Below are 27,534 nucleotides of genomic sequence, written 5' to 3' on the forward strand. Positions count from 1 at the left end.
AAAAATATATTGTAATTTTTATAACAAAAATACTTATGTAAATCGTTGTTATAATATCAAGGTACAATCTAAACGTTAAAGTCTAATATGAACATCAGTTTTTCAAGTAGTCAACTATACAGTTTTCCCCTCAAATCTACACGTGTTTTTGTCAGATTTAGAACAGAATAACAATTTCAAATTAGTTCTTATTACTGGAAGTAAATTTTTAAGTAAAATGATTATTTTAACGAATAAATTTTATCGATATGCGCCACATACTGATACATTCGAGCACTAGTGCGATACCGTCCGTTAATTCTACAAGTATTCCAATAGGTACCGATACACCTGCGCGGCCATGTTTATTGTTTGCTCTCTATTGCAGCATTCTCATTACACCTCGCTGTGCAATATTGATATTTATTATATAGCCAATAAATACTTTTTTCATTTACAAGTATAAAAGTTAATTCCATATAAATTTAGCCACCATTTGGATGTTGTTATAAAACTTTTGGATTTATCTGGAATGTTAGTAGGTGTGATAAACAACATACCCAAACAATATGCTCACGACTGTAAACCGTAATGGGGTGATCAGAGGCATATTATTTTATTTAGTTTCGTTTACTGTTACAATTATTATATCTGTCTTATAAATAAATAAGTACTTACCCTTGTACCTACATACCACACTTTGAAGCAATGGAATCGTTTTTAATAATATAATATTAATAATGTTAATAATGAAATTTTATCAAAATCGGTTCAGTAGTTTAATTAAATCAGATTTTTTTGCCACAATTGAAGTTTTTTTTTTTTGTGAAACACATTCCTTACGTTATTATTGGTAACATAACACGTTAGACCTAAGAAATGGCAATGCATAAGTGTTATCGTGGGTGTCATAGTGTATTCTCTGATGTTAATGGTGCTGCTCAAGTCTAGATATGTAGGCTAAGGTTTACCACTTTTCATCAGGTGGATCGTCAGCTTGTTTGCTGGTCTAAGTTGTATAAAAGATTTTTTTTCTCACTGTAATCATCATCATCTTAGTCATTAACTGTCCACTGCTAAAAATAGACCCCACAAGAAGAGTTTTGCCAATGTTTGCCACATTTGACAGGCGGGTTGGCAACTACAGTTAGATTTCTGTTATGTTTTAAGAGAAACGCTGCTACCAATTCGTCGAGTATTAAGCTCCTTAATGGTCGAGGAATTGGTAGTTTGGTAGGTGGATTAATGGATGATCCATTCATTGCCATACTCACCTACAGCAGTATTTGCGACATTTTAAATTGAACATATAAGTATATTTCTTTCTTTTTTCTTCTACCCAAAGGTTGTCTGAAAGAAATTTCGTTAGCGATAAGACCGAATACACATATGAAGTACAAAAATTTGTGTAATATATATTATGTTTTGTATTATTCTTTACGTGGTGCAATAAAGAGTAAATAAATAAATAAATAAATAAATTTTCTTTTAAAAACATTATAAACACAAGCATAACACTGAGCCCATTAAACGTGATTCAATAAACAATAACTCAGTTAACAGTTTCATTAAGCTGATGTTTCAAAACTAAAAACAAATCGAGTGAAATAATTCCATTTAACAATAGCGACGCGTTACTTTTAACACTGGCCCGGGCATGGGGAACCCTAAATAATCGAATTACGGGACCCTCGTATGAGTCGCAGTATCGAGGGGCATGGGTGATTTAATTTTAGTTTGTTTTGTGATAGTAAGGCGATTCAGTTGATTTACTACGGCCATATTTGGAGATTAAAAACTATAACTGCTTATAATAATTACAGTTATTAGGTTTGTAAAGAGTTATAGAATTTAGTATAATTTATTTATAGTAAAATTATAGAATATAATAGAATTGTAGAAAGAAGATTTTTTTTATACAACTTAGAATGGCAAACAAGCTGATAGCCCACCTGATGGAAGGTGGTAACCGTTGCGGGCAAATAGGTAGTTGCTAATAATATTGCAGGCATTAGGCAAAGACGAAAAGGTATGTTCAGTGCTCACGCAGACGCCTGCTTACCACAATCGCAAGATGATCCCAAGCTAATCGACGCCATGCTAGATAGAGAGCTGATTGATGACCAGGCATTAGTTATTTACTTATATTAAAACGCTAAGACCTTAAAATATTAGTAGGTACAATATAAAAATTACAGATTTATGTAGGGATACATCTGAGTCCTTAGAAATGGCAACGCATGGGGGGTATCATGACCGAAACAGTATACTCTGTTATGTCCATGGTACTGCTCATGTCTATAGGTGACGGTTACCACTTTCCAGCAGGTGGGCCATCAACTTGTTTGTCATTCTAAGTTGTATAAAAAAAGAGAGCAGGATGGTTTTTAGCATTGGCTAAGGGCTACCGTGGGCGTCACAGTGCATTCTGTAACATCCATTGTGTCGTACATGTCTTTTCACCACGTGGGCATGTTTGCCATTCTAATTATTTAAAAGAAACTAAAAATTACCATAATCTGTTTCAGTGATACTTAATCAAAAGTAAACCAAATTTTGTTAAAATTATTACAGGAATATTTTCTAAATTAAACAGTAATGAATCAAAATATTTAATCAATATGTTCTCCAACGGTATTCATAAGGGCTGGAATGTTCACTATAATATCATATCAGCTGTTATGGGTCCATTGCTGAGCATAGGTCTCTCCCATAGACTGCCATAAGGAACGAGGCTGTTCCTTATGGCAGTTTATCATTTATTTTGCTAGCAGTTGACACATTTGGCAGGTTGGTTGGCAGCCGCAAGTTGGCGTTTGGTGATGTTTTAAGAACGATGTTGCTGCTCATCCCTCGACCATTAGGCTCCTAAGTCGCCTCTTAAGATTTATCCTATTAATTCTTTTTTTTTCTCAATATCCTCTACCCAAAGGTTGTTTAAAAGAGATTGCTTAGGGATAGGGCCTCCTTTTGTATCATTTTTCATTTAAATTAATTGTATTTACTATTTTATAAATGGCACAATAAAGTGTAAAATAAATAAATAAATAAATAACATCCTATTTATATTAAAAATGTGAAAGTTTGTAAAGATAGGTATAAATGGATATTTGTTATTCTTTCACATAAAAAAAAAAAACTAAACGGATTTAAATGAAATTTGATACACGAGTACCTAGCTTAGAATATAACTTAGTATCTACATAAAATGTTTTATGTACTGATTCACGCTGGTAAAGCTCCGGGATGCATTTAGTATTAAATAATACTGTAAACGCCAGCTGAAAACGTAAATTTCTGAAAGTTTCACACGCATATCGGTACAACCGTTCACGGCTGTGTCTGAAAATCATCTGAACGCAACAAAAACACGTGGGTCGCTTCGCGGGGAGGGGCGGGGCTTCGCCATCGACTCGACCAATTATACACAACCGTTTTGTTTCCCTCTCACTCTATATTGTGATTGTCTCGCTCTAATTCGTAGATTACCGTAGTCGATTCTTCATAATCTGGATGGTTGATTTTTTATTGCATTTAAAGTTTGGAGGGCTTGCGAATATGGTGGTGCCTAGAGCATGCTAGAGCCACGACTTGTTCTAAAGGCCTACACAGACGACGGACACTTGACTATGGAAAAATTTATTTATGTGAACACTATGCTTGCACAAACATGCATACTACGATGCATATGTGCATATGGATGTTTAGTGGTTTTATTATGATAAAACTAAATATTAAACCGAGGATTTATTATTATTAAATTTTACTAAAATTCTCATGTCCCCTCTTAAGGAGAGCAGATGACTTATTAAATTTATTATTATTAAATTATTATTATTAAAAAACTGGAATGGCAATTAGAAATTGAAGTATCAGTAAGCGATGATATATGAGGATAAAGTCAGGTGTTTTGGCCCATCGTAACGAATTCAACATTATAATAGGAACCGCGTGGAGGTCGACCTGGCAGGGTATATTGTTAACAATGAGTTCTAACCTCCTTTGTAGGGGAAAAGGGATTGTTAGTAATAGGGTCTAATTGACTCATTGCTAGCAATACACCCTATCAGGTCGACCTCCACGCGGTTCCCCCTGGAAACCGTCGTGGTTAACTCTAGTGGAATTCGTCACGACAGGCTAACTGACCTGCCTTGTCATCTTCACCTGTCATCCCTCACTGGTGCCCTACCAGCGTATCGTTATAGCGCAGGCAGGGTTACCTTTCCATTATCATTCATTAAAAAAAAACTCCTTTGTGTGTTTAATAATTTAAATAAATTGTGTTATAAGTACAGACTGTATTGACACAAATTTACATGTGTAAAATCAACTTTTGTTCAAAAAAGGAACATTTGAGATATTAGCTCGTTTTTCATAATTAAAATTATATTTCAAATTGGCAGTAGAATGATAAAAAATGCTTTGTAATTAAATTTACTTGAATAAAAAATATTATTATTACTAACAATTCTAATAACACTATTGGACTGGACTTTTCTTATCAGATTTAAACTACAAAAGACGAGACAAACAAAGGGTAATGTTGCCAGCGCACAAAATGTCCCTCGTTTGCTCAGGCCATAAATGTAAACGAGTTGAAAACGAAGCGTTACTCTGTGGGATAATATTTTGTTAAACCAAGTCAATATTTAATATTTGTATTTCATATAGATTTAAATATTTGTCTATTATTTTGTATTATTTAAACATTTATTGGTTGCACCATCATATCACATCCTTTAACTGGCCAATACTGAACATAAGCCTTCCTCTTGGGGGGTTTTGCAATAATTGCCACACTTGGCAGGCGTGTTGGCAACCGCAGTTAGGCTTTGAAGATGTTTTAAAAGGGATATCATTGTCCATCCCTCGCCCTCCTTTGGTCGTCTCTTACTACACCCACGGGAAAGAAAGAAGTGGCTTTATTCTATGCCAGGACCCCACGGTCAATATCCATTTATTGAATAAACATTAATTAAAATTATTCCTCATCATGAAGAAAGAAGAGGAAGAATGTGATTTATTTGCATTGGTTAGTTTATTTTGTTTAATTCCGCTATCATGCTATAGTATGCTGTGATAGCGGAATTAAACAAAATAATTCAAATCAATTGACTATAATATAGACTTATTGCATAAGTCTATATAATACCTAGTTTAGTTAAATATTTATTTGTATATAATATACGTAATAATTTAAGGGTAAAAGTTATCCAAAGAAGATTACCAGAGAGAGACTTTGTACAAAGTTGTTTGCTTGGGAACCTCTGTCCCATTCGTGTTTCAACCGTAAAGCAGTTGAGTTTGCATGGCTGTGTTTCGGTTTGAAGGGTGGAATATGACGTGAATTTACAGGGTACAGAGGAATAACACCTGAGTCCTCAGGAACGGTAACGCATGGAGGTTATCATGGGTGAAATAGTATACTCTGTTATGTCCATGGCACTGTTCATGTCTATAGGCGATGGTTACCACTTTCCATCAGGTGGGCCGTCAGTTTGTTTGTCATTCTAAGTTGTATAAACAAAGAAAAAAGGTACCTATTCTTATCTAAGTATTGTAAGTTATTGTGTTATATGAATTAAATTAAGAATTTGTTACTTTTTTTTACTAATAAATAAGTTTTGTAAAGATAAATGAACAAATTAAACATTACACAATTGAACCTCGTTTTATGGGGAAGGCCTTTGTTCACCAGTGTTCAGCAGAGGAATTTTAATGGCTGACATGATGATGATGATGAATTACCACAAGTATTTACAAAAACAGCCGTGTAGGACCCGGCATAGAATAAGCCACTCCTTCCTATCCCATGAGTATCGTAAGAGGCAACTGAGGCAACTTATATGGTCGGGGGATATGCAGCAGCGTCCCTCTTTAAACATCACCAAAGCCTAACCGAGGTTGCTAACCTGCCTGCCAAACATGACAACTATTGACAAACTCACCTATGGGGAAGGTTATGTTTAGCAGTGGACAGTTAATGGCTGATACATAAAATCTACTAAAATATCAAAACAATAAAAATTTTTATGTTTTATAGTAGATACCTATAACTATAAGGTACCTACTCACTAGTTTGAATTAAATGCACAAAATCTATTAACCCCAACATTAATACTGTACCGAATATAATTTTATAAAATTATCCCTTATTATTGATATCATAAAGTATAATATCGTGCGACATCTTTAGAATCAAAAGTCATATTATTATAAACGCAGTAATAAGCCGATAATAAAAACCAGACAAAGCAAAGGTGTTGGACTAATTGATCACGGGATGAATGAAAAGGCAGCCGGCGGTTTAGGGAAACAGCGTGTGTGGCAGCTGTGACAGCGGTCTCATAAGCGGAGCGAGTTTCGTGTCTTACTAATGATAATAAAATTTTAATTAGACGATACATGTATATGATATTTAAGAATAATTTGTGGATTTTTAATACGGATTTTGTCTGTCTGTATGTTTGTTCCGGTATCACGCAGAAACTTTGTACTTAAAAAGGTATTTAAAAATAAACTGAGCTTAATATGAATGATTGAATATCAGCATTTGTACAAAAGTAGATATAATTTATAATACATTGTCAGTAGTATATTAAGTATTATTTAGTTTTAGTTATAAATAATTATGGAAGTTTGTAAAGATGTTTGGATATTTAGAAATCGGTTACCCAATCATACTTAAGTATCAAAACGGATTTGTACAAAATTTTATACACAGTATACTTATATATGTTCTAAATTGTATAGATGTTTATTTTAATGAGTATTTTTTCTTACGTGACAAAGAATATTATAAAGTTACAGGATATTTTTTGTCATTATTTACTTCATATAAAACGCTATCAGTGAACCCATAGATCGCTTTCGTCCTGGTGCGCTGTGAATGGGTATTATGTTACATCCGGTTAGTGAACAAAGACTTAAAGCGATATTTGTAGCAGCTAATAAAATTAAATCTGTTGTGTAATTGACTAGCCATGCCGTCGTGTTACCACTGAAAGCACGTCAGTCAGAATTTTGGCAATTGTTGTTGATAAGCTTATTGTAAATATACAGGATGGAATCGAAATTGTTAGTGTCCTTCTAAGGGAGTGTTATACCAGTGAAACAAAACATAGGTACAGAGGAATAACACCTGAGTCCTCAGGAATGGCAACACATAGGGGGTATCATAGGCGAAATAGTATACTCTGTTATGTCCATGGTACTGCTCATGTCTATAGGCGACGGTTCCCACTTTCCATCAGGTGGGCCGTCACCTTGTTTGCCATTCTAAATTGTATAAAAAAAAACACAAGAGTAAATTCTTTAAATGTTTAACTAAAAGACTGTAAGTACATTTAATAAGAATCCTTCTTCTTAGATCTTAGTTCCATTATATGATATTGTATGTAGAAAAAAGCGTGATGCTTAATATAAGGATAAATGAGAATAATTTTTGATAAAAATAATTTAAAATTCACGAGATTATTAAAAAATATTAGGATTTTTTTGGTGGTGTCTAGAGCGACTCCTAATTTAGGTACTTTATCACATAAAGGTACTTTATGTGATTGTTGTTTTAATTTTGTCATAACAAACTAATCGTTTTCGAAATAAAAATAAATTAGAATTACTTTTAACAATAAAACTAATTCTTATTATATTTAAATTTTTAGTCATTTATAATTAAGCGAGATTAATTTAAAGTAACATTTACACCCGTGAACCCTAAATTAATTTATTGATCCCAAAACCCTTTTGTTATATTTATTTTCAATAACCCTATTTTATAATGGTTTTTAATTCCTGTTAATACTCAATGGTGAGCATATAAAATGAAGCTAAAAAATGTTGTGGTTCTTCGTATGGGATTTAAGCCATTCTATGGGGCCGGACGTGGTTGTTAATTTTAATTGGATTTTAGGATTTTTATGATGGTCAGATAGGAACTGAAAGAGGAAGCGTATGTATTGTATTCAATATTTTTAGGGTCCGATCCTTTAGTGTTAACAAAAAAAGAACTGTAGGTACTATTATTTGTAATTTGTTTGTCTGTTAAACTTTACAGATAGACATTTCGATTGATAATTTTCTAAATATTATTATTTTGGCTTTTATTACTCTTATTAAGGCTCCTCATATTAATTTCTCTAAAATATCCTCATGTACTATAGATATCTATCTATGTACATACATATATCGTACAGTTACAAGCTTATTGTATTAGTAATGAATAGGTTTATTTTAAACAAGCTCTATTTCATGACTTCACCCGCGTGAATCAGCACAGAAAGTATCCCATTTGCTAAGTTGGAATATAATCTATCAAATTTTATTTAAATCCATTCACAAGTGTTTGCGTAAAAGAGTAACATGCATTCACCCATTCATTCAACGATTGTTACAAACTTTCTTATTTATAATATTAATAGGACAGGTGTAGGTGTTTGCCCATATTAGAGGTATTTAGAGATAACAAGGATTTTAATTCTATTTTATACTTAAGTACGACTTGAAATGATAAACAAGTAAACTTGATGGAAATAGCTTTCAAATTAAAGTCTAAATTAAAATAAACTCAATTTATTAGGGGTTTAGTATTCAAACTCCATACCATAGGTAAGTAATAAGTATGTAAATTTATTAAGTATAATGTATGTTTAAATATAAGTAAGATAAAAAACAAGAGTAAAGAGTATTAAATTACGATGGAAAGAGTCGACTCTCTTTTTTAAGCTTTTATAAATATATGCATAGAAATTAAAGTTATTTATTTTAAAATTTAATAATTAATTTACGTCTCCCATAAACAATAAAATTAGAGTTGACTGAGTAAATATTGTTCGATACAATATAATTTAAAATTCTTTATTTTTTTTCTACTTTACTTTATTTTAATTTATATTTAACTTAACATAATTTGTATTTAATTTACATACTACTTGCCTATTGTAGATATAAAGCATAAATACTAAATCGCCAATAAGTTAAATTACTACATTTAATAATTAGGTATGAGTTAAATAAATTAGAAAATATAGGATAACTAAAACTTTATAATGGCGTAATTAAAATATTTAAGCAGATATCGTGGTATTCATTAACACTTGCGACTTCTATTTATTGTCAGTTGCTATTAAAAAAAAAAACAGTATAACCTACTATTATAAATAGCACCTATATTTATACCCAATTAAAATATAAAACTACATTGATTTAAGCAGATATCAATTTTATTATTATCATCAATATAAGACGTTAACTGTCCACTGCTAAACAGAAGCCTCCTCCATAAAGAAGGAAGGAGATTTGCCAATAGTTGCCATTTGTCTATATAATGTAGAACTTCAAATATAATTATTTATTATATCATAAACACAATATGAAATTATTTAAATCAATTAATACTCATTGAACAAAAATGATCGTGAAATGTTCTTGTATTAACAATGTTAAGAAACCCCGGCAAGCAGATGTTGCTCAGTTAATTCTATGGGTGTTGTATTTCCTCGCCAATCGAGTGCCATTCACACAACATTGTCAATTAATAAAATATTTGTCACATAAATTATTGGTGACAAATAACGTGGATCCTTCCAGGCTATTGTCATTTCACATCATAAAATAAACTGTCCCATATTATTCCGCGTACAATAGTTTTTAACGGACCCGCGACAGAGAGGTGGCGGAGGGGCGGCGGGGGACGCGCGCGGGACGCACCGCAAAAACTGCACCCGACTTAATTATAAAGAGACAAGAAGCGCCATTAAATAACGATTCGTTAAATCTACGCTCTCGTGTTAACACCACGCTTCTCCTCTCTCTATCGGACCCCTTAAAGGTGGACAGGGACGGGCATATTTCCGATGCACGGTCTCGTGAAGGGGCGGCGTCACCGATATAAGGTTTAGATTGACTGGGCGTTCTCTATACTGTTTTTTTTTGTTTGCGCCGAGCAAAAGCTTGGCAGCTCGGCAGCTTTCATTCGGTGTCGGGTCGCGCGCGCGGTGACTCGCTTCGAACGCGAATTCGAATTCGTCAACGGACAATGACTATGTGAACGTTTCGTGTTCGAAATTCGATTATGTTCTAAATTTGAAATTCGAGTGTGTGAACTTTGAAAGATGTCAGAACTGCGCGGATCGCCGCCTCTTTCGCGGGGTGTTTTGGAGAACGGCTTCGGGGCGCCGCTGGCCGCTTTGAGCTCGTTGGCGGAGGCGCCTCCTCCGGCCCCTAATCCTCACGGCATCGACCATATACTGTCAAGGCCGACGGTTGGGACCAATGTTGGTGCTGGTCTCCTGACTCCGAGGTTGTCTTTGGCGGCAGCCGCGGCGGGCATGGCGCATTACTTGCAGCACAAACCACTGTACTGGCCAGGCTTTCAAGGGCTGGTATCCAATCCAATGGCGTGGAGAGACAGATTGCAGTCTAGTGAGTATTATTCTTTACTTTGTTACCTCTATGTATATTTCTGTAGAGAGAAATCAAGAAATAAGGTTTTTTTAACAGTTTAGATATGTTTGGTTACCTATAGAATTAATTTAAAAAAAATCTTAATTGAGAGACAAAAATTAGATATTCCAGCAACCTCTATGTTCCATTTGTCCGCTAGATAGACTGTCATATCTGTCTGTTTACTTTATATATCTCTGTTTACTGTATAGATAATCTGGTAGTATTATTTTATTGTTACCCTATTCCCTTTGGCCGTAACAGAATATCAGTGCTTTGCTCTTTTGAAGCGATAAACTGAGTTGTGACCATTTTGTATTGTTATGGCACACGCACGAAAGGAAAAAATGTACTTGGCTTTATGTATTTTTTTTTTTTTCTATAATTTCTCTTATCTCGCTTTTTATGTATAATCTGTATCTGTTATAATTTTTGTGCTGTAAGTAATGCAAATAAATTATCTACCGGTAGGTATATGTTTATGTAGTCATTTATTAAAAGTAACATCAGTCATTGAATTAAATATTCATTAAAACTATTTATTTATTAATTAAATATATATAATATCTAATTAAATAGATACATAGGCAGAAATAAGATTTTAATTTATCTATATATTTCGATATTTATAAATAGATATCTGTATTTGATAGGTATAGATAGAGACTATTTGAAGTAATTACTTCAATGTATTGATATTTAAAATAAAATATGACCGTGATTATATTAAGGTTATAGATATGTTTATGTTTTTCTATGGGATTATTGTCTATATTATACAGCATATATATTCGCGTAGAAAACATATATAAATATAATTAATAAGAATTCAAGCTATAATGATGTTTCAATTCATAGTCAAACAAAAGACATCAACGCGTTTTCTAGAGATCAAATTTAATTATAAATTTAAATAATACTAATTAAAAATATGTACTTACATTGTATATGTACTTAATTTTTTATACATAATTATACTATTAGTTAATAAGAGAGTTAATAAGTTTCTAAAAAATATACCTATAAATATACATCAATAAATACTATTTTGTAATATACTGACTGACCTAGCAAATGTTGTTTTTCAGTATTAATTATGGATAGGGACACGATAATCACCTAGTGGTATAAAATATCTATACTTTACGACCTATTCTCATACGTACCAAATATATATAGAAAATTCATAATAATCGGTCGAGCCGTTTAGGAGGAGTGCGTTTACAAACATCGTGACACGGGATTTTTATATATTATATATAGACAATAAGCAGTATCTTCTCTATACGAATGTAGGTGTCGATATAAGAAATAAAATTATATAGTACAAGCTTTTCCCCATGACTTTGACCGCGTGACCAGAATAAGCTTATTTACTAGTATAAAAAGTAGCCTATAATATTCTTCATTACATGTAGTACGTGTATATATACATTTCATAGTAAATGTCAAGTTATTAAGACACTAACAGGTAACAAACAAACAAACACGCTTTCATATTTACTATATTATTAGGGATTCTTGTAAAATAAAAGCAATAATGTAAAACATACCATTGCTTTTCTCTTTTTCAAAACAATATATCAATAATTAAAATTAAATAATAGGCAATACCTATCGGCAAATAATAACTTCGTCTTTAACTACATTTAGTTGTTATAATTGTAACACTAGAGTTAATTAATATAGGATAATATCTATTATATTGCAGTTAAATAAAAGGTAGTTGTAACAAATATAAAATACCTACTAGAAAAAAAAAATAATTATAATTTATTTCAAAATAAATGTTACATTTTAAATATAGGTAAAACTCTGCTCCCTAAATAGGTAAATCCTGTACTTTAGGATAAGCAGTGCTCTTCCCTATACAGAATACTTGAAAAAAATACACCATGAATGGTGTAAGTACTATTTTAGTATATTTTAAATGTAATTATGTTAAATAATTATATATAATCAATTAATAATGTATAATTATTAATTAATTATATAGAATTTCGTATAAAATATGAAAGTTTGCAAGAAAAAATAAATGGATGTTTATTGTTCTTTTACACAAAAACTATTGAACGGATTTGAATAAAATTCGATACTCGAGTAGACTACATTCTAATTTAGCACATAAAATACTTTATGTATTGATCCACGCAGGTGAAACCGTAGGATATAGCTAGTAAATAATATATTTCAATTTATAATAATACTTATACGATAGTCATATAGTGACATATCAAATAAAAATCGCATTCAGTTTCATATTTTGTTGGAGTAATAAATTTTTAGTAAAATATTTTAGTTTTATTGTAATATATCTACCATTTTTTTAAAATCTATGCACCGCCATTTACTCTCTCTGTTGAGCGTAACAGTTGACTGGTAGAGAATGCCATCAGGCATTAAGTCCGCCCTGTAGACATATTTTAAAGTGTGCTAAAGTATAAATAAAATCAATAATATGTCTGTAACAGATTCTGCTAGTAAGAATGATTTTATTTATTTATTTATACTTTTGCACATATTAGAATATGTCTACAGGGCGGACTTAATGCCTGATGGCAATTATTATCTAACTATTACTATACAATTATATTATAATTTTATGTCCAATTTTATACAAATATCTAAAGATGTTATAAAAATATATCAACATCTTCATTGTATCAGCCTATAACTGTCCACTGCTGAATACACAACTCCCCATTTTTTTTTGATGGGTGAAAATGGTATGGTAACTCCGCCTGCGCTAACTGGATACGCTGGCGGAGCACCAGTGAAGGGTGATAGATGAGAATGAAAACAGGCCAGTTAGCCCATCATAATGAATTCATCAGGAATTAACCATGATAGTTTACAGGGGGAACCGCGTGGAGGTCGACCTGGTTGGGTATATTACTAGCAATGGGATTCTCAGTCTCCATTACCAACAATCCCTTTTCTCTCAGGCCTCGCTCGTAGTTGCCACGCTTGGCAGGCGGGTTGATAACCGCAGTTAGGTTTTGTAGATGTTTAAAGAGGGACACTGTTGCACATCCTTCGACCATTAAGTTCTCTTAGTCCTATGACACCCACGGGAAAGGAAGGGGTGGCCTATTCTATGCCGGGACCACACGGTTATACAAATATTAAAAAAAAAACTAGTTAAGAAGCTATAGCACCGTAACGGCTCAACCATTCACTATGAAATTTTGTATACACGTTCTGTGTGGGAAAGAGAAGGATATAGGCTACGTTTTATCCCGGGTAGTATATGTACATATTTCGGTCAAGCGGACCAAGTTGCGGTTAAAAGCTAGTAAATAATAATTTAAGACTGTCGACTAATTTATTACCTCTTTCAAAAAAGGTTGAAATCATATTTTCTTTCCCTTGAGTAGTATTTTTTTTTGTATTTTTCTAATTGAACTGTTAAATCTTAAAATCATTACTAATTTATTTTAACATTTATTATATAAGTAAGTAAGTAATATATGTATTTATGTAATATTTTATTATATATTTTAATATTTTATTTAACTGTATATTCGTTTATATATTAATAGTTGTAGCACTTCAGCTGCTCGCTAACGAAATGCTTTCTCACTGTACTGGGTTGACTAGAAGAGATCTCTGTCAGAGATAAGTCCACCCTTGCTCACAACATTTATAAATACATTATTTTATATATAACTTACAAGTGCAATAAAGAATATATATAATTTACAAATTAAGCAAAGCTTGTAGATACTACAGAAAATTTATACACTTAAATACATTGTTTTCATAAATATAAATGTAACATGTCATATATTACAGAGTACTTTTACCAAGACAAATACAAACAGACATACGTATAAAAACAAATGTTAATTTTTTTCTTATCTGTGACCGAACTTTTGAGAAATAAAAAAATACTATTTATAAATGGTTATAATTTTTTTCTGTATCGCCATTAATGCTCCCCGTACGACCCATGGTTGACTGTTAACAAACGCTTTATAGTGTTATGTTCGCCATGTATACAATTTACTGATAGATAAATAAGTAATTAAGTATACTTAAATATTTTTTTAATTTATAGTAATATATATAACTAGTTGTCCGCCCCGGCTTCGCACAAGTGTGCGTCCTGAGTCTGTCAAATCTGTCAATATATTTGGAAATCTCCCTTCTTTTTTTGTTTCATTCACTCTTTTTTTTACATGGAAATTTTTTATTTAAATTTTTAATTTTCCGTATGATTTTTCAAACCTTGCCCTGACGCGCTTACACACATACATACATATATATTTGACATTAGACAATTGATTTTTATTAATATAAATGAAGAATTAGATAAAATGTCGTTCAATTTCGGTTTGTCAGTCTGTTACCACTGTATATTCGGCCGGCGGCGGGCGGCGCGGCGCCCAATTCCGTCGGAGCGACCGCGGACGCCGACGGTGTGCCCCAAGTTATAGCCCTACCACCATTAGTGGCGTTCTTACACGTGTTACGCCATAATAAAGACACGCCTAGAATACACAAATACTCTTATAATATCATAGTAATTAAAACTTTTAAATCTACTTTAACTATTACACTGTTTTGTCACTTTCTATCAAATTGGAAATTCAATATAGAAGAAAGAGACAAAGAAGTTGAATAGCTAAAATATGATTATTTGAGAGTATTGACATTTTTAAGAATAAGAAGGTAAATGTAGAAGGTACAGTCTATTTCAATTTAAAGAAAATACATAGACTAATTTGTAGATTCGCTTACAGATAATTAGTATTTCAGTAAATAAAAAAATAGAATATATAATGGAAACAAGAGTCTCTAAAGTTGGTGCGCAGACATGAGATGATTTATGAAAGTGGATGAACTAAGTAATTTTTTTCTCTATGTACTGATTTCGCAATGATTTGCACTTGATTCTCTCTGTCTGCCTTGCATGGGTCATAGCGTTAAGATAGAATAGATATGACATCGGCATAAGTGTATTTATAATCAATAATTTCATTAATGTCTCTATTTGCGTAGTATTGAGCATATCAGACACGTAATTTTAATGAATAATTTTTATTTATATTTGTGTAGCGTTGAAAACAACTAATAAATATAATTACAAGTAAAAATTGTCATTAAAGTCTAGAGACATTAATGAAACTCTACGAGAAGACTATTCTTTGTAGGTACATTTTGTGACTAATGTTGAGTATATCGAAAAAAATATTCCATTTAATGATATTCATTAATGCGTCTATTTAATAATGTTGAGCACATTGAATAGATATGAGTTTAATTAATAATTTTCATTAATGCCTCTATTTGCGTAGTGTTGTGCCTCGTTACCGTTTATCAGTACCAGACCAATATCTCGTTATTAAACCGCGCATTATAGCCGTAATGCGTGTAATCTTGCCACTTGAGATATCAAACCGGTAATTACGATTTTCCATACAATCTGTTATATTATTCGCTTATTTATTCTCATTCAATATTAGAAATGCTAAAAATAAGTTTGTCTTTATGTTACGTATTAAGCGAAATAAAAAAAATATGACTTAAAAATAAACTTAAAAATGCCAATGTGTAGATGTAATAATTGTATTATACAATAAATTAATGATTAGTACCTTCTGGCTTAGTTTTATATAATAAATCCTTATATGTTATACAAATATATATCATATTTGCATACGTGAATATGAACTATTTTACCGTGTGGTCCCGGCATAGAATAGGCTCTTTCTTTCCCGTGGGTGTCGTAAGAGGCGACTAAGAGAATTTTATGTTCGAAGAATGGGCAGCAGCGTCCTTCTTAAAATATCTCCAAATGCCTATTTGCGTTTATCACCCCGAGGGTGAAGCATGCCAACTACTGGCAAAACCCTCCTTATATTACAAAATGAAGCAGGTTCTCAAAAAGGTTGTATTTTTGTATGTTTCTTGCCTCATAACTTCATCAGTTATAAACCGATTTGAACGTTTATTTTTTATCTATAATGACATACGTACAGATTCACTTACTCAGTTCAATAGTTTAGTTTTGAAATCAAAATAACAAGTTTTTGCTACATTTAAAGTCGATGTTTTTTTTTAAGGAACACATTTTGTATTATTGGCATTTTTATTTTATTGAATTCGACAAAGATTTTTTTTAAATAAAACATGTATACCTACAGATTATATAATAGGTTTTCATTTAACCAAACACGCCGTCAAATCGTCTGTTATTCCCATGGAATATTAAAAATATACGAATCACGAATGTCACGTATATACTAGGAGAAAATTAATAAGGAAAATATAACATCAATACAAAAACATCACATATGCCCTTATCAATTACACTTAATCGATTCGTATTAGTGCTCTGACATTTTTAATAAAGGCGATATACACACAAGCGTTGCTTATTATCTGATACGGTAATGGGATAGATAACGAATTAAATAATAATGTGTAATGAATGATAATATGTCGTACTTTGGTACTTATATTGAATTTTCACGTGGCTCTATTTATTATTCGGTGTAATTTTTTAAAATATAAATATAGATTATACAGATACTTAAAGATTCAGACTTATTACAGATAATTAAAGATTGTGTCCCACAGAAAAAAAAACGACTTCAATTGTGGCAAAACTAGTTATTTTAATCAATAAACTAAACTATTGAATATGAATCGATTTCGATAAAATTAAAATAATAAAAGTAAATATAACTGTCTATATGTCTATAGACAATGGTTGCAACTTTTATTTACTATTGAAGGATCCTGCGATTGATTAGAATCTCACCAGATGGAAAGCAATGATGTGGTCTGAAATGGAGCTTAGAAATAGCTCACGAATAATCACATACATATATATTTTCATAATCCAGCCATTTGGGTAAGAGGTATAATTTCATGATTATAGTCTAGAGTTTTCTATGGTTCTTATTTAATCGTATATGAAATCCTTGATAGATACTAATAAAAAAATTTAAATATATATATACAGACATAAAGATAGCAGTAGGTATATAAATTGAAAATGTCATAGAGAAGCATACTAGACCGAAACCAACTTCGCCGATATTGAATAATCGTGCCGCACCGTAGTTGCATTCGAAATCGGAATTTTAATTCGCAACATATGCCGTGCAGTTCCGAACTGGCCACAATGGGGTGGCAATCAATGGGGGGGAGTTGGGACGGGATGGGACGGGTAATTAAAAAAATGTGTCCCACTTCATTGGTGCGCGCCCAGTGCGACCGCAGTCGGGCGCGTGTGTGCACTCGCCTTAACTAATTAACAATATCCGAATTGCGCACAGTTTAATGGTTTCAGGATTTTAATAATAACCCAAAACGTTTTATATTGTATACTGATATTATATAGAGGAATAATTTGATGTTTTATTTATATAAAGTAATATTATAATAAAGAAATACTTGGTTGTTTGTGTGTCTGTTGTTAAAAGTATCATACGTACACATTATCATCATATCATACTAACGGTCCACTGCTGAACATAAGCCTCCCCCTTGGGAGTTTTGCCAGTAGTTGCCATGCTTGGCAGGCAGATTGGCAACCGCAGTTAGGCTATAGAGAGATTTTAAGAGGGACGCTGCTGCCCATACCTCGTCCTCCCTTAATTGCCTCTTACGACACCAACGGGAAAGGAAGGGGTGGCCTATTCTGTATCGACCTATTATATATTCACAGCGTCGTATACATACACGTAGTACATATTATATTTTAATGTAATAACGACCGGATTAACTTATATGTATTTTAGTAGAGCTTTCTCGACTAAAATGCATATAGGTATAAGTTAATTCGGCTTTTTTTATGCAACTTAGAATAGCAAACAAGCTGACGGCCTATCTGAAGGAAGGTGGTAACCGTCGCCTATAGACATGAGCAGTACCCAGAGACATAACAGAGTATACTCTTTCGTCCAGTTACAAAAGTCGCTTGGGTACCTCTGTCCCATTCGTGTTTCAACCGTGAAGCAGTTGTGTTTGCATGGCTGTGTTTCGGTTTGAAGGGTGGAATATGGCGTGAATTTACTGGGTACAGAGGAAAAACACCTGAGTCCTCAGGAGTGGCAACGCATAGGGGTATCATGGGCGAAATAGTATATTCTGTTATGTCCATGGTACTGCTCATGTCTACAGGCGACGGTTACCACTTTCCATCAGGTGGACCGTCAGCTTGTGTACCATTCTAAGTTGTAAAAAAAAATGCGTTGCTATTCCTGAGGACTCGAATGTTATTCCTCTATACTCTGTAAATTCACTGCCACATCCCATCCTTCAAACCAAAACACAGCGTTTAGTGTTTGTACGAGTATTTTTTAAGACTTTCCTTTTGTAGAACAAAAAAATAATGTAAAGTATGGTTAATTCAAACGACGCACATGTATTTATTAGACGAATAAACACCCACACAAGACCAAGTCATATCTCTAACAATATAATGTTAACATAATATAAAAATCAGGGTAAACAATATTCTAACAATTATGCTGCAACATTTACCCAAGCAATTAAACGTTGGTCGGCGTAAAAGCTCAAGTACATACAATCTCGCCGGGGCCTAATGAAATTAAATTAAGAATAACATAATACCGCATGGAGGCAGCCACCGCACATTTTCGCGATGCGCCCCCTCGCGCCCGTTCGAAGCACCCACCGACTAGGGTTGACAAAAATGAATTAATACCTCTTTGTATAATAATTTTAATAAAACATGCATACGATATTTTCTTTAAGTATTTCTATTTAATGTTTGAGGAAATAATTAAGTACGTTTCTTTCATATGCATTCTTTAGGTAATACTTATTTTAAAGATGAGTAGGTTTTTCTTATAGCACTGAGGTGGAAAACAAGCATACGGTCTATCTGATGGATGGTAAGCGATTACCGTAACCTATTAACGACTGCAATACGCAATAATAATATGTAATAATTGAACTAGGGATATCACGCGCGCATTGCTGAACCTGAAGAAACCTCTTTACCCCTTTTTTGAAAAACCCCATGCCTTTTGAAAAAACCTCAACATATGTAATGAGATTGCACGACATTATTGTTCGATTCTTCAAGTCATTAAAAAATATGTAAAAAAATAAATATAAATATAAGTTTTGTAACGAGTCTGTCAACGTTTCGCTAACTAAAATTAATAGCTAATGAGACAGTTGAATGACTTTTTGGCAATTGTATAATATTTTAATGCCTGACTATAAATAAATTTGCAACAAGTCTGCAAAAATATTTGTCATGATGTTAAATATTTGGCATTGATCTGCGGGTTCTAAATAAAATGGCTATCAATTGTGAAAACATAATAGTTCGACAGACAGTCTTTGTTTTCTAGTTTTTTTTTTTTTTTAATTTAATTTTATTATAAACAGATCTTTATAAATACAGAAAAAATCTAGAAAATTGCACCTAGTTCGTTTTATTATATCAGCCTTTAACTGTCCATTGCTAAAGATAGGCTTCCCTTATAAAGGGATTTTACCAGTAGTTACCATGCTTGGCAAGCGATTTGGCAACTGCAGTTAGGCTTTTGGTGATGTTTTAAGTGGGGCGCTGCTGCCAATCCCTCGTCCTTTTTGTGTGAAGTGTAAGTTCTTTTATTCGTATAAATTTATTAGTTAATAATCTTTGTTAACTACTTACTTCTTACTTATTTATGATAATACGATATAATTAAATTTTTTTTACAAACACTATTTAACAATTGTTTACAATTATATAAATATTAAAATTTTTCGCAACTGACAACCATATCATAAATCTGACTCCATCTTTATTTTTCGGGAACTAGGCGATGTTTTATAATATTGTACTGTATTTTAGTTTAAATAGAATTTATTTTAAAGTAGCAGTAAAATAAGATATATTTAGAATAAAAACCCGATTATATTATTGTCTCTAAGAGATTGCTTTTAGTGATAAGGCCGCCTTTTGTATATGCACATTGTGTATAAATACTTTTTTATGCGCAATAAAAAGCTTATTATTATATCACGTGTAAAAAAAAGTATATCACATATGAAAAACGTTGGTTTCTTTTCCTCAAAGACCACATAATATATTAATTTATCTTAAGTTCTTAATTCAATTATTCAATTTCTGTCTTAGCTATATTTGAGCCGATTTTAATGTTGTTTTTTATAATGTTTCAATTTATTTTTGTGTTACTACCATATTACGTTTAACATAATTAAAGTCACTCTTTTGTTGATATGATCATTTGTTCAGTAATAGTAATTATTAATATATTATTTCATTAAAGAGTATAAACTTTACTAATATTATTAATACTTCCTTATTGAAGATGTAAGACTTGAAGACGTGTGGTCCAGCCATAGAATAGATTCGCCCATGATAACAGAGCATACTGTTTCGCCCATGATACCCCCCATGCGTTGCCATTCTTGAGGACTCAGGTGTTATTCCTCTGTATCCTGTAAATTCACTGCCATATCCCACACTTCAAACCGAAACACAGGTATGCAAACACAACTGCTACACGGTTGAAACACGAATGAGACAGAGGTACCCAAGCAATCGACTTTTGTACAAAGTCTCCCTCTGAATAGGGCACTAATCTCAAAACTACCTTCGTTTGGGTTGCCTGCGAGATTGTGCAGTTGGGTCGCCAGCTTTCTTAAGGAACGTAGCATTAAGGTCGTAGTCGACGGAGCATGCTCTGACTTAAAACCTGTGAATGCTGGTGTCCCGCAAGGCTGTGTACTATCTCCGACACTGTTTCTTCTGCATATCAATGATATGTTACAGATCAGTGATATTCATTGTTATGCGGACGACAGTACAGGAGATGCATTATACACCGGTCATGCAAAGATCTCGCGGGCACATACCGATGAGCTCCGGAACAGACTTGTGTCTGAAATCGAAACTTCACTCGATAAAGTTTCGATCTGGGGTGAACGCAATCTTGTTCACTTTAACCCTAAGAAGACACAAGTCTGCGCGTTCACCGCAAAAAGGACACCGTTTGTCGTATCACCTCACTTTCAGGGCACTTCCCTTGATAATAAGTCGAGTCTGGGGATTCTTGGCGTCGATATATCTAGCGACGTCCAGTTTTGCGGTCATCTGGAGGAAAAAGCTAAGATAGCTTCCAAAAAGTTGGGGGTGCTCAATAGGGTGAGACGGTATTTCACGCCAGAAAACCGCCTGAAACTGTATAAAGCTCAAGTGAGGCCACACATGGAATACTGTTCTCACCTGTGGGCAGGAGCGCCACAGTACCAACTCCTTCCGTTAGACCGCATTCAAAGTCGGGCAGCTCGAATTGTTGACGATCGGCGTCTTACTGTCCGGCTCGACCCACTGAAACTGCGTAGAGATGTTGCATCTCTGTGCATCTTCTACCGAATTTATCATGGGGAGTGCTCTGAAGAATTGTTCGGATTGATACCTGCTGCAGATTTTCACCATCGTACAACCCGCCATAAACTAAAATTTCATCCCAACCATCTGGACGAGTGGCGGTCCTCCACCGTGCGTTTTTCAAGGCACTTTCTTCCACGCACAACCACTCTTTGGAATCAACTTCCAGCAGCAGTATTTCCGAACCGATACGACAACATAACCTTCAAGAAAAGAGCATATTCCTTTTTAAAAGGCCGGCAGCACACCTGCAATGCCGTAGGTGTTGTGGGTGACCATGGGCGGCGGTAGTCACTTACCATCAGGTGAGCCGCATGCTCGTTTGCCCCCTGTGTTGTAAAAAAAAAAAAAAAAAAAAAAGATTAGCATTATTACTACCTGTCAGTAAAACTATATAATAAATTACCGTTAGAATATAGAGATCTGATAGACAAAAAAAAATAATGAGTAACTTTACAATTGGCTTATTGAGAAATGTTTTTGTTTCTTTTTGTTTTTTTTTATACAACTTAGATTCAAATTCAAATCATTTATTGCACGAATTAGAATTAGAATGGCAAACAAGCTGACGGCCCACCTGGTTGTTCACCTGAAGACTATTTTAACGTAAAATTTTAAGAATAAGTTCCAAATGAAATATTTGCACGTTCTGCACAATTTTTTTTACATTAAACACTAATGTAATAACCTGTATTCAAGCAAATAAAGTTATCATTCATTCATTCGTTCAGTAAATTAAAGGAAAATTCATCCAAATACATCAGTACCCGAATGATAGGACACAATGGGGTGCCTGATTGCGTCGAACGATAAATATTTTAATAAAATTACTCGCTCGAGCCCCACTCGAGCGCTATCTCGTCTGTTTAACCAATAGCGAAGGGAGAGATAATGACTACGGCCTGTGAATTAGCTGACGTATTATGATGTCGGAATGTTATTGGAATATGGTATAATTTTAAGTATGTTACCATAGGAATATTATTAAAATCGGTACAGTAATTTAGTTTTTATATCAACATAACTGGTTTTATTTATTTATTTAAGGCAAAGAGACAGCTTTAATATTACATAATTACACGTTTAAATAGTAATTTAAAGTTTGCACAAATAGTATAATACAAATGAAGGAAACATAAAATTAAACACTACTATTGAAAACTACTGCAATATTGTCTATAATAAATGCTCAGATATTAACAAAGCCGTCCATTTTTTGAGAACAATACATTATTTGAGAATAATATCAGTATAAGTATTGTTAGCGGCTGACCTCTTTTTATATAAGTTTACCTTTTTAGATTTATATTTTTATATTTTGAATATGTTCTTTGATATTTATTTTATTTTCTTACTTGGTCGACATATTGTATATATTGTGTACGTCTAATAGGAATTATACTGGTAAGCCTCTATATTATTATTTTATTACTGCCGTTAAAAGAGGCAAATATTTTCACCGTTGCTTCTCAATTTATATATTCAAATATCCTATATGTTCATAAAAATCTTGACTTATTTCCAAAAAACAGCAATATTCATAATGTTAATACTAGATTTAAAGACAAAGTTGCTGTCCCCAAGTATCGTTTAGAAAAACTTAATAGGTCTTTTATGGGAATAGGTATAAAAATTTACAATAAGATACCAAAGGATATGTTGGAATTACCCTTAAATAAATTCAAAACATCTGTTAAATCATATTTACTGAGCAAAGCCTATTACTCACTAAACGATTACTTGAATGACGAGTGTGCATGGCAATAGTTGTTCATGCACTGAATTTTCATTTAATGTTAGACATAGACACCTATATAAATATACATTGTAAATAAACTGGCTTTAAAAAAAAAAGTAATTCAATTGAGTTTCTTGCCAGTTCTTCTCAATTGGATCTATATACCGAACTGGACGGTAGGGAAAAAAATAAAATTATAATGTAAAAATTTGACGTTCATAAGCGGCTAAAATGTCCTACATGAATAAATGATTTTTGAATTTTGAATGTTTGAATTTTGTTAATAACAAATATTAATATAAAAAAAAAAAAAAAAAAAAATAATTTCGAAAATAAATTTAAATAAAAAAAAAGAAAAACTACATTTGTAGTGGGCTTTATTGTAAAACATAATTTTAAATTGTCATATTTACACATAATATTAGTAAGTGTCAAGAGTCGTCAGCCGGTAAACAAATAATGTAACTATACCTACATTATGTGGATTTAATACCATACAAACTATCACAATGAAACAGCGTGTACAGTAAAAACAGGCGACTAGTTATTAAATTGTTATTATACAGAGCATGGCAGCGGCGAGGGCAAAAACTATGGTAGAGGAGAGGAAAAGTTTTGTTGTCTCGTGGAATAAATAGGTTCTCTTAGTACACATAACATTATCTAGTTACTTTTATAAAATATGATTGGAGAGACATCTTTACCAGTGGGAGACCTTTGTACAAAAGTCGATTGCTTGGGTACCTCTGTCCCATTCGTGTTTCAACCGTGAAGCAGTTGTGTTTGCATGGCTGTGTTTCGGTTTGAAGGGTGGGATATGGCGTGAATTTACTGGGTACAGAGGAATAACACCTGAGTCCTCTGGAATGGCAACGCATGGGGGTATCATGGGCGAAACAGTATACTCTGTTATGTCCATGGTACTGCTCATGTCTATAGGCGACGGTTACCACTTTCCATCAGGTAGGCCGTCAGTTTGTTTGCCATTCTAAGTTGTATAAAAAAAAACTTTTTTCGTTTAAAAAGAGGTAAATTTCAAGATGTATAATACGATACGACATTGTAAATATCAAGAAAAATGCATATTCCATTTTAAAAGGCCGGCATCTACAACTCCTTTGACGTTGTAGATGCTCAAGGGCTGGGGTAAATGCTATCTGGTGAGCCGCAAGTTCGTATACTCACTGTATGTAAAAAAAAAACCACAAGATTTCATAATTGAAATCTTGTGGTTATTTAATTCTGCTATAATTAGCAGAACTAAATATTTTGATTAAAAAACTAAAGTACGAAATAGATTTTTAAAAAAAATTGTATAGGTTCCTTTAAAAAAAAAAAGAATTTTCCTAATTGGTTTGGAACTCACGAAGTTATGAGGTAACAAATATAAAAAAAATACAACCGAATTGAGCACCTCTTTTTTAAAGTCGGTTAATAAAGTTATGAACTGTGCAAGGACGATAGCTGATATCAAAGCACACAAGGACACAAATAAAATCTGTTTCATGTGTGCCGCTGTATTCAATATAGGTTATGAACAAATGTCGTGGCTGTGAGCCCTTCGCGGTCTTTGAGTCGGTGTCGTGTACACACGGGCGATTGTAGGGATTTTATTTAATGATGATAATGATGATGATGATAAACTTCGAATGATACGAGTATACTGATGATTCACCTGATCAAAAGTAGTGGTGTAGACATGACGGTATGAGTACATTGTAACTGCCCGTAACAATAATTTTATTAGTAACATTTTTAGTTTAATAGAACAGTGTGACGTCTAGTAATTGACGATTGAAGATTTGTCTCTTTATTAATAGTGAAGGGGCTTTTTAAATGACATGCCAGTCCTGTTGTCCTACGCTAGAATTTTACAATCCAACTGTATGGATTATTTAATTATAAATGCTAACATACAATAATTTCATTTATTAATAAAATATCTACGGATATTTTATTAATACATATATGCTGTGTGATATAATGCTACTTAATTAAAATAAACATAGATTTTAATGCATTAAAATATTTGTATATATTTTTTAGATATTTTTTTATAATTTTTAGATATTTATTTATCATTTGTAGATATTTTTTATAAATAAAAATAATAAAATATTTGTTTATCGTATTTGGAGAAATATTGTCAAAACAGACGCTAATTAAAAATGTTTTCAACTAGTTTATTTACAGTTTTGTAATTATATCTATCTTAAAATCTTATTGCCAGCTTCATTTGAAACATGACACTATAGTTAATAAATAGTAAATAGAATATTTTGCCACATATAAATAATCTCCCTATAGTTGCTCGTCTACTCAGCCGCGCGTTGTTATCTATCGACGGCAGGTGTCGCACGTGTCGCGGCCATACGGCGCGAGGATGTACCATATCGCTATATTAGTCTCAATTGCTTGTACGTACTCGTGTAATATTGTGAATTGTATGATTATTACGATTCTTTCGGCGTGTGATATGAATACTAATCTAGTGTTGCCATTTGGTGGATGTTTGACAGTTTATATCATATGAAAATGTTCCTGTTATATTTGCAGAGTTATTTGTTATTCTTGACTATATTTCCATGCATAACAAGCCAATAACATCCCACTGCTGGGCGTGAGTGTTTCTCTATTTGTTAAGGATATTAGCCTACTATTACAATGCATGAATAGCGGCTTGGAATCTTAATAAAACTTAAACGTGATAGTTTGGATGTTTTTTTGTTTGTTAACTAATTAAATCAATTAAACGGATGAATGGATTTAAGTGAAATTTAGTACACGGATAGATTACATCTTAACTTAAAACATAAAACTTGTAGAGTTATATTTCGAGTTTTCGCTATATTGTATTGGTGTACCTATTGTTCTTTGTTCTCTTATTTGCCTCTTATGACATCTTGAACATGAAAGAAAGCGGTCATATATTGTATTCTTATTCAATCACTATATATATAACTTGGTTATATTTTCAATTAATATATTTTTGTAAGAAAAAAGCAAAAGATTACATAAAAATAAAGCAAAAGATTACATTCAAAAATATTTGTACTTCAAAGCAATGATTAGTTGTTTTCGAAATAAATATTAATATTTTCGTTTGTAATAGTTGTCTTTTTCACATGTTCCTTGCGATTAATTTTATGAAACATCTTAAGTATGTACTCGTACGTATGAAGAAATTTAACCAATCAAAAGTAAATGTTTACATCCTTATATTATGTAAATATGCTTTCAAAGTAGGTCGGCAATAAGAACAACTAACATTTGGAGCGTCTTTCCTAACTACACATAAGAAACTCCCCGAAGGCACGTAACAATTAAAACTGGCTCATGTTTGCGCATTTCCACAACACTCAAAAGTTCCATTTGACATGTACCTTACAATTACTCTTGTACGACCCGCGGTTACACTTCCCCGTTCAATTCTGAACTTTATTCGTATAATCCAAAAGGTTTGTGTTAACAATTTGTACGCATTGAAAAGTTTTCTTGCGAGGTAAATATCGCGAAGTATCGCCGGGTATTTTCTCCCCTAGCTCCCTTTGTGGGGAGATGGGGGTAAATGAGAGCAGGATTTATTTGTACATGATAGAGCGCAGATTTCGTGCGGTAAGGCGTGTTTGTGTTGTCGACAATGCGATGAATTAGTCGCGCGTGTGCTTGTACAAATATATTTCGGTTATGAAGTTATATTGTACTCTTATATTATTAACTTAGAGTTTAGTATTAAATTTGTATATTTAAGACTTTCATTGTATATATCTAGACGATACAAACATCAGAAAGTAAGTATTTATGTAATATTTTATTATATATTTTAATATTTTATTTAACTGTATATTTGTTTATTTATTAATAGTTGTAGCACTTCAGCTGCCCGCTAACGAAATGCTTTCTTATTGTACTGGGTTGACTGGAAGAGATCTCTGTCAGAGATAAGTCCACCCTTGCTTACAACATTTATAAATAGATTATT

The 27,534-nt window shown here is 32.7% G+C and overlaps 1 protein-coding gene across 1 annotated transcript in view; it reads left to right on the forward strand.

Annotated features, from left to right (window-relative positions):
* The first annotated feature begins 9,965 nt into the window (after positions 1-9,965).
* LOC113520430 (homeobox protein Nkx-6.2) overlaps positions 9,966-27,534 on the forward strand; it is an 89,626-nt gene continuing 72,057 nt past the window's right edge. The window contains exon 1 of the mRNA XM_031914672.2: positions 9,966-10,401. Within this exon, the coding sequence (XP_031770532.1) occupies positions 10,092-10,401 (310 nt within the window). The 5' untranslated portion in view covers positions 9,966-10,091. The remainder of the gene's footprint in view (positions 10,402-27,534) is intronic.

The sequence above is a fragment of the Galleria mellonella genome, unplaced genomic scaffold (assembly GCF_026898425.1).
Source record: "Galleria mellonella isolate WM207_F2 unplaced genomic scaffold, CSIRO_AGI_GalMel_v1 utg40, whole genome shotgun sequence".
In the NCBI taxonomy this organism is placed as follows: Eukaryota; Metazoa; Arthropoda; class Insecta; order Lepidoptera; family Pyralidae; genus Galleria; species Galleria mellonella.